This window comes from Dermacentor silvarum, chromosome 5, assembly GCF_013339745.2.
Source record: "Dermacentor silvarum isolate Dsil-2018 chromosome 5, BIME_Dsil_1.4, whole genome shotgun sequence".
Lineage (NCBI taxonomy): Eukaryota > Metazoa > Arthropoda > Arachnida > Ixodida > Ixodidae > Dermacentor > Dermacentor silvarum.
In genome coordinates, this window is record NC_051158.1 from 80,324,571 (window position 1) to 80,334,473 (window position 9,903).

Consider the following 9,903-nt stretch of genomic DNA (forward strand, 5'->3'; position numbering starts at 1 on the left):
CACAATATGTTATGCAAACATTGTAGAAATAAGTTTGCTGCATCAGACTAACCAAGCATTTTCGGATACGCAGGAAACATATCACCGCTCTTTTTCATTAGAATACTTAGAAAGGCGTGAATAATGCAGGAGCAAGAAATGTTCTAACTCTAAATTGAGCATTTTTGTTCCCTGCACGGTCAAACATAAAATGGTGGCCTGAATTCTACTAAGACTATGTCATGCAGAATGCAGATAATTTTCTGAGTATTAGATAAGTGTAAATGATGAAATTATTCACATTTGAATGTAAAGCATTCGATTACATTTTGTTAATTTATTACACTTTGTATTGCCCCGCGTTTGATGGAGTTTTCATAACGTCCTGTTGTAATGTTTGCATTAATTTTGTGGGCTAAACATTTTTTTCCTTGTGCATTGCCCCTCCTTCCAAGGCCTGTTGGTGGACACCCCTCCCCCCTCCCCTCCCGAACATCAAAATGATGCATAAAAATAAAACAAAATTGCTCGCACCATTGGTATCGTTAGTCGGTACGAGATATTACCGTGCTAAAAAGGCTCGACGCGTTCCCGTAGTGTCGTACATGCTACTTCATCAAAAAGGAAGCAAAATTATTGTTCTTGTAAGTCAACAAACACTTTTTTTTTTGCTTAGGTGCAGAGTTTGTTTCGAAGACAGGAGATCCTGCAGCAAAAATTGGAATGGAAAAGGGAAGCTTGAAGAACATGAGAAAGAGTGTTAAGTTATAGCAGGCGCCGTCCAACTGAGCACACATATTTCGCTGATGTCTAGGTCCGAATATGTGCCTCGTGACAGGTAAAATAACTCGCGCCCAAATATACGGGCAGGTGTGAGCAAATGAGTAGTAGAGGCTAAAGTATCATCAAAACGATGACGTTTGATCCAGCACATCTCTGCCACGTGAACTTATCGTAGTGCATTGCACTGGTAGGACAGGCGCATGTAGCTGTTACTACTTGATTCTAGACATAGCGAATGCACCAAGTAGGTAATCACAACAAAGCGTGACCCTGATTTGGCACGACGCTCTACAAGAGACGCAAGTGCTTGTGTTGCATACTCCGCACTGGCCACCACACTTTTATACGCTGTAAAGCTTCATTTTATTTGCAGCATGCTTCATCATGCTGTGCAAACATACACGGTGCAAATATATAGCGTCCTAATTTGAAAGAAATACTCGATATATTTTATAATCACGTTTGACTTTAGGGTAATTGGTGGACAGTACGCTTTCAACGTCCCAATGCAACACACGGGTTATAGGGAAATGGGGGGTCGCATGCTGTGAATTATTATTAGGAGCTGCGAGTCTTCACCATGTGACCAAAATCTATGAAAAGTAACGTATTTCTCTTTATCCTGCTCGAATGAGGCCATAACCACAGAAAGTTCATCCACAAACTTTTCTTGCCAGCAGAAAAACGCAATATCTGCTTTACCACCGCAAGTCGTACTAGTAACAACCTTGCGTCTTTTCTTTTAAAAGCCCTCACGCTCCATTTGTAACGCTGCAAACTGGTTATGATTTACAAAAGCCACAATTTCCGCCTCATGTCAGCTAAACTTTTTATTACGACCAAGCATAGTTCAGAGCCGAAACAAATTGCATCGGTTGTGACGCACAAACGTATTTAGCTATCTCATATACTAATATCGATATAAATGAGAATAGATAGTCAGGACGCCTGTGGCTGTCATATGAAAAGCCCAGTTATAGCATACCATTTGAACCCGAAACGCTGTTGAAGATACTCACAGCCAGCAACATTTTCGGTCAAAAACACGGCGGTAAAAATAATTAACGTCCTTGTCGTCATTGCCCCGAGCATTACGTGCAGCCTCATAGAGTCGCACCAGAATGAGGAACCGAAAAGCCATTTGCGTTCTAATTTCGCGTAAAAAAAAGCAACTGCAAACACAAACGTCTCATCCAAGCTGTATCTGCGAAGCATACTTTTTACTCTAGGCAGATGAAGCGAGTGTTTTTTTTTTCAAAGGAAAACTGCAAATGCCTCATATTCTTTCATCCGCTCACATACAGCTGCAATAGGCTTCAATAGCGATATTATTCTAACAATAAAAGTTTCAGCGTACGTAATGAATATGTTTTCTTTATAGTAGAAATCACCTTCTCATTTAAAATGTGCAAAGTCCCACCACCCCTCAAAAAGAAGCAAATCAATGCCATACTGAGTTAAAATTGATTGAGCAATGAGGCTTCTTCAACACATGTTGAAGGTGTGTCTGAAGATCAAGACTACGTAACCATAAGTTGCCTAAGAAGAGTAAGTTTTTTTGAATCTTCGAGGCGAACCCCGCTGTTTACCCCCTGATATAATTTGTTGAGAAAGGTGGGCGCTACCTTTAGGTACCGAAGCACAAACGTGAATACGTAATGAAGGTTCATTATTCTACGCAAACGCTAAGCGAAAACTAGGCTACTCAGAGCGGCCTCTCATAAACTCACCAAAAGAAGGCATTGGTTTCTTACAAAGCTTAGTAAGCCCCCAAATTGAAATGTGCTTCGGGTGTGTGGGTGCTCAGTTATGCATGGGATATTCAGAAACTTGAGACTGCGCAGGAGAATGCCGTCAGATTCATTTAACGCAGATATGACCACACTTCTCACCTTAGTCACACGCAAAATATGTCACTAGCCTATAGTTTACAGACGTAATATTGAGCGCCATCAGGCTTTATAAGGTTGTTCATGCAACTTCATCCATAAAAGCTCCCGTTTGTGTTCTGAATCGCTCTGCACCACGTACTCGACGCAGCCCCACACAAAATATTGTTTCTCTTAGGTCATATATAGGTTGTCCTTGGTTGATTTTTTTGAAGCACTATTGAGCGGTGGAATAATCTGGAAGGTTCTGTGAGCGACTTGCCTCTTGATGAGTTGGTAAAGTATTTTGATATTGTATGATTGTTGATTTATCGGGGTCATTGTTACGTAGACCGTATAGCGCAAGCTGGATTCTATCTCTCGTGCTTGTAACTCTGAACTTATTCCTGCTGTGTCTTATTGTGCAAGATGGCGGAATTTGTAGATGAACGAAGAAATGCGAGCATTGTCTACTACACCCTTTCGCTGCAGAAGCGCACGCACCCTTTTTTTTTCTTCCGCCCACAAGGAATCAACTTTTCCATCTATTCCGACAAACACCTAACACGTGTATATGAATCCTGTATCTATAGTTGCCTCCTGGCTTCACGATTTGGTCCAATAATACTAAACACAGAGAGCAAAAATACTTCTTTATTGAAGTGCAAATACTTCTGACGGCGTGAGTGAAGGCCCCTCCACGGCACTCTGCATGGGGGAGTAGATGAGTGTTTGAAACGCCACAAGAGAGAGAAGGCGCAAGAAAAGAAAACGTGTAAAAATGATGTACTTTGTATTTGCGTGCGAATTGATGTCTTGTGTGTTATATTCAAAATGAAGACTTCGTGAAACTTAAAAATATTATCGCATACGACGCTTCTTTGTCGTGCGCATCCGCTGCTCCAACCAAGCCCCGGTTTTTAAAACCGAAACTTCGTTTCTCTCTTATCAACACTGTGGGTTCTGACAGCTCGCTGCTTTCTTTTCTGACTACGCAACATGGCTTGTAATGCCCAAAAGCACGTGTGTTCAAATACCATGATGCACAAAACTTAAACGGATGAGTGGAATGCTCATATTTTCCTCGCATAACAAAATCAAGATATATGCAGGAAAGTAAACAGATAAACAGCCGCAAGTGGTATTAAACAATCCAGTTTATGGCATCGGGCGATGGGCTGGTGGAGGTATGTGCGCTAGGAGGAGAGTGTGTGCCAACTTCCCTTGGACTCTTTTGCACATCACAATTGCCCTGGCGCAGACATGAGCGTGCGTATAATTATTTGTCTTGGGCTTACAAGGTGCGCATTTGATTAATAGCTCCCGGCATGTGAACTCATTGGAACAAACAGAACTGGTATAAATAATATCAAACATACAAATATTTAGGAGTATACATAACTGAGTTGTAATTAGGCATTAGAAATATATGCTCAGTAAGAAAAAAAAAAGAACTTCAAAAATGAAATGTCACGAAGTTTGTGACAAGATCTGAAGGTCAGAAAGACCGTACTGGTGGCGAAATGGTACAGCGTCCGCGTCAGTACTAGGTTCCAATCACGGTGTCGCCGGAAACGCATCGGTGTTTCCTAATGGTTAGACATGTACGACCACCAGGTGCTCGGTCGTTTAAATGGGTTCTCATCTCGGAAGGGGGCCCTATAGAGATTTGCGAAAGCCTCTGGGCACCCCTTGTCCCCTCCCCAAACACACACAGTTTTGGTGAAATACTAGAGAATCAGGAGCTGCTGTGGAAGGCAGATGAGTGCGGCCGCAGGGTACCTACCGGTAAAATTGGTACAAGCGGTAAAATTTGTAGAAGTGCCGAGCACCTGGTACATGTGCTCGGCAACTACTGTATCCTGATCCCCTGCCCTTGTGGCAAAATGGGGCATGTGAGGCAGTCCGGAGATGCCTAAGAAATCTACAAGCCATGCACTGCAGCAACTCTGCATAAACGGTAGGTGTAAGCCGCAGTTTAGTGACACGCAGATTGCCGACACAAATTTTTCGACACAAAACATCAAGTAACCCGCGAAATATAGTCGAGGCATACCATATTAGAAAATGGAGCAGCGATTGCGTCGTCAGCCAACCATAACGCTGCATGATACTCAGTATGCGTATCTAGATAGAAAACTGCGATAGACTTTTGAGGGGTTTAAAGCCTAGCCACCCTACCTTGGTGCTCCTCTCTTGAATGTCACATCTTGGTTTGCTGCACATGCGCGAAAATACTGTATCATCTTTATAAATTTTCTTATGTCCAATGAAAAAAAATGACTTGGGAGTCGAGCGCTTCCTGTGGACTTCCTTTCTGCGTCCGCGTCTTCGGTGCGCTTACAATCTAACTCAAATATGAACTACGGGAGTTCCAGGCGTTGGAACTCCCGTATTTAAGGTATGCCAACTCTAAATTTATCTCCAGAGTTGCAGACAATTTTCTATTTATAGTAGTCTCACCACGCCACGGCTGAATATATAGACACGTAGCAGCAAGCAATAATAACTTTGAGCAGCCTTAAGTATATTTGGTAACACATATACAAATTGTACTTTCTCTGTAAGTGTTATTATTGCCTTTATGCAGTTTATAGCAGAAACCTTAACAGGAATTCCTTGAAAAGTAACCGTTCAAGCAATCTTACTTTGTCGGATGACTTGCCTACAATTTTTTTTGAAAAACTCGCGTATTTCTTCTTTTGCGTTCACGAACGCTCATAAATGTTGTTTCCATCTTTCTCTCACTCTCAGCACGCACATGTCCATACAATGCGTTGTATGTAATGTTTTTGTTATGCGCACCAATTTTTGAAAAAAAATTGCCTGTAGTGGATTGCATAATTATAGTTATTGAGCTAAATCTTTTGATGAGGTGGTCATTACTTCTGCGAGAACTCAGTATGCTTAAATGAATATTTTCGGTAATTACAGTCATAAAGTTTGAAATTATTTAAATGAAGGCGCATATTTCAATCCAGGAAATGTTGCTTGAGAATATGCAAGCGATATTGACACTGAAAAAAAAAAACTTCTAGGGTGGCACTGGTTTCGGGATGTGCGCGTCACGCTTGCGGTAAAAACGCTCTGTTGTTCCCGTTAGTATTTTAGGAAAACGCAGTTTTATGCAGTGACGCACAAAAGTAACTGGAACGCCAATGCCTCTCGTTAGCTCTATTGAAAATCAATATCTCGAATCTGGTGCAGTGCTGCAAATTCGCAGTGAAAATACCACACAGTGGTATTTTTTGCGTATATGTAAATTCTTGCAATGCGACACAGCTGACGCGCCAAGCGTCTCAATGTCCTTGCGTGCATAAGGGAAATTATTAAGGGTGTTCTTTTCTTCTCAGTTTTAGGCATGCATTCGTGCACTTTTCGTTAAAGCTTCAAGCCTCAGTACTGCGTGTTTCGGGTTCAAGACCAACCGACTGACGTGCAATTTCTCCACAAGTACGATGCATATTGTGGAAATATTTGTTAATGAGTTGTGGCAGGGAAAAGTTCTGATTTGAGAGTGCGCCTGTGTGGTCGATAGCGGTTAGAAAACACCGAAGTGCGCGAGTAATGCTAAGAATGCTAAGAAAACTAAGAATGCTGGGATCGAGCCTCAACTCCTCAATACACCAAGCATATGATCTAACCACTACGCACCAATAACAAGCATACTTTTCTCGTGCGAAAGCCGATAGGGCGTTACAATTTCTTGGTACTTCTATCGGTGAACTACCTCAACTATGCAAACACTGATTTTTTTTTTTCACAACAGGCAGCAGACAACACCGAAAGATTCTGGTGCTTACACAAGGTGGCTTCGAAAGAGAATTATTTGCGCTACCACACCCGTCCTGGTTGGGGAAATGTTCTCATGAAACACTGGTAGTGTTTTTTTTTTGCCCTAGTGTCTTTTTTATGCGCTAGGATTAGGTTTTTCCGCGTCAAGGTCTATTTAGAGAGAGCTCATTGCATTCGTTTATGTAAATAGTGACACGAGCATCGAGTGACACTCTTGTTTCTTGCGGAGCACTTCCGGTTCACCTTCTGAGACGACTGGGGAGGAAATTTTAAATAAATCGGAAGAAATAGAAAAAGTAAGTACTGTACAAAATTCATAGGTGTCATTAGAGATATGATATCGGAGCATAAGTTTCGTCGCAAGCTAAGTTACTGAAGTGTTTGGAATATTTAAATTATTAGGTTGAGACAAAATTCAAAATAAAACGGAAATACTAAAAAATACTACAGTACAAAATTTATGGGTTTCACTATAGATATGATATCTCAGCATAAGTTTAGTTACAGTTTGAGTTACTGGAGTGTCTGGAATAATTATAATTAATTAGCTGAGATGACCGTGGACGAAAATCGAACGAAATCAGAAAAAGACAAAAAAATAGTACGGTACAAAATTAACGGGTTTCATTTCATTATAGATGTGGTATCAGAGCGTAAGTTTAGTTGCAAGTTGAGTTACGGAAATGTCTGGAATAATTAGAATTAATTAGCTGAGACGACTGGGGACGAAATTCAAAATATCCTCATAAAAGAGAAAACAAATAGTACACAGCAAATTCATGGTTTTCATTATAGATATGATATCAGTGCATAAGGTTAGTTGCAAGTTGAGTTACTGAAATGTCTGGAATATTAAGAATTATCGACAAAGAATTTATTACCGCGCACCGAAGCAGACAACACCAATGCCGAGGTGCGAGTGCCAATAACTGACACCTAAGTCGTAGATTAGAGTCGCCTAACGTTTTTTTATGAAGCCGAGAAATGCAGAGATGATTAAGAAGTAACATAAAATATTGCGGAAATTGTTCACTATGTCGCGTTTTATTGAAATACAAAGCGAAGTGGAAATGAGAAGTGATTTGATGCTGTCTTAGATTACGATTGGAAGTGCGTTAGCCACACCCCACCGTGAGAACCATGTCTAACACGAAAGTGTTTTAATGCTGGGTTTCATGACTGATTTCCGGCAACGGATGTAACGGATGTGAATGTGACGTCGGCTCCGACGCCGTCATCTAGGAGCGGTGAGGCGAAGTACTGCGTCGTGAAACTAACAAGCGCCGACAGGGAGCTCAACGGAGGCTCCAACGCGATGTAGCCATAGAATGAAGAAGCGTGTGTAAAACGTTTGGCTTCGTGACCTTTTTAAACTCCCCATTTTCAGCGAAGTACTGTGAAATGACTCCGACGACGACGACTGTGAAATAAGTAAGCAGGGTTCGAACCCAGGATTTCTGGTACAGAAGCCCGACATTGAAACCATGCGCCACGGATGCATGCACATACACGTGCCTTAGACCGCCCTTATCAATTTCTCGCCGGCAAGTCAGCGCGTTCAGACGCCTAGCGCGTTTCAACGCCGCTCGCCAACAGGACGCTGTGCGCGAAGCAAACATCCAACACGGTCTTTGTCCGACAAATCGTGCGCCTTTCACTGCAGCTGACCATGAGCTCATGAAGCAAACATGCAACAGCTTCTGAGAAGGCACGTTTCACTTCTGTGTTCTACCAGTTCCTATGAAAGAGGGATGAACCATATTTTAGCCCCGTGTCGCAGAAAATCAGGCGTCGGCAACCGGCGTGCGATGTCGGCATGTGGAAATCATTCCCAACCACCACAACCGCGTAGGACCTCGACATTGTGCATTTTGGTGAACAAAAATTTAATTTCTCACAGTGATATCCGTCAGAAAAAATGGTAAAGTTCGACTTTACCATTCGGCGTCGGAGTTGCCGTCGGATTGTTTACCAATCGGCGTCGGATTATAATTTGAATGTAAGAGAAAACCTAATTCTGCTACGAGGAAATTCAAACACAAACCCCTTTCCCAGCATTTCTACCACACCTCGTTTGGGTACTTGAGAAAATGATATCCAGATGGCACTCGCATCCTAGGCAGGTCAAATTGGGCCTTCGCCTGCTAAATAATTTTGATCGGGCCCCATGTTGCAGAAAATACGGTGTCGGCGTCAACTCTTAAGGGCGAAGCTTAGGCGTACTCCAAGTTTTTTTTTTTTTAATGTTGCCCTCGAGAGTGACTCGGCACTGTTGAAGTCCACTTTTCCTGACATTGTATTGTGACAATAACTGTCATTGTAACTGTCACAATAAATTGCGCTACTTTCACTGAGAAAGCTTTATGTTAAAATGAAATTAAATTATGGGGTTTTACGTGCCAAAACCACGATCTGAGTATGAGGCACGCCGTAGAGGGGGACTCCCAAAATTTGGACCACCTGGGGTTCTTTAACGTGCACCTAAACTAAGTACACGGGTGTTTTCGCATTTCGCCCCCATCGAAAGCTTTATGTATGCATATTGTCGCAGTGCTGCGCGTCTGAGGTCGGGAAAGAAGAAGTATAGGGGGGCGCGTGAGCTCGGCTGTACTTCGCGCTGGCGGGCCCTTCCCAATGGCTTCCTCGCGTACCTCGTTTCACTTTGTAAATAAACATCTTTCGCAACATCTTTCGTGGAGGTACTGGGTACACCTTGGACGATCCTGGACGATCCAGCTCTACCGACTCTGCGACGGAGTAGACGCTTGGCCGGGTTACCACCACAGGCAGGGAACATGACCGATTACGGAGAAGGCATTGACGACCACGCCGGCATCGACCCAGCCAGCAGTCACACAGGGCAGTCTGGCTACTGGACATCGCTGGGAGAGCCACCCATGTTTTCGGGGAAGGCGACTGACGACGTTGATGACTGGCTGAGGCACTACAAAATGGTGAGTCGCCGTAGCCCCTGCAGCACTGCGAAGCACCTCAATAACGTGGCTTTATTTCTCGCCGGAACCGCGCTCCCCTGGTTTGACAACCACGAGAACGTGCTGACAAGCTGAAACAATTTTGTAGAAGAATTTACAAAGTGCTTTGGAGACCCGATCTCCAAGAAAAAGACGGCCGAGCAGACGCTTTCCCGCCGAGCTCAGGTACCTGGCGAAACTTGTACAACCTACATTGAGGCTGTCTTGAAACTATGCGAAATCGTCCGCGCGCCACCATGTCCGGCGAAGACAAAGTAGGGCATCTCCTTAAGAGAATCGCTGAATATTGTTACGGAACGATCCATACATGGATCAACGCGATGCTTCGCAGAGCGACAACGACGATGACGAAGACGCTAGCTCTTGGGCGGATCAGACATCTCTTGCCCTAGACCTCTGTATATATTTGTAAAATACCCTTCGCCTCCATCTCGCTTCGTCAAACTTTGGTGGAGGCCTCCTACACGACGTAATTCACATCATGG

The 9,903-nt window shown here is 43.2% G+C and overlaps 1 protein-coding gene across 1 annotated transcript in view; it reads left to right on the plus strand.

Annotated features, from left to right (window-relative positions):
* Positions 1–9,220: 9,220 nt before the first annotated feature.
* Positions 9,221–9,903, plus strand: part of LOC125945718 (uncharacterized) — a 36,070-nt gene continuing 35,387 nt past the window's right edge. The window contains exon 1 of the mRNA XM_049667972.1: positions 9,221–9,379. Within this exon, the coding sequence (XP_049523929.1) occupies positions 9,221–9,379 (159 nt within the window). The remainder of the gene's footprint in view (positions 9,380–9,903) is intronic.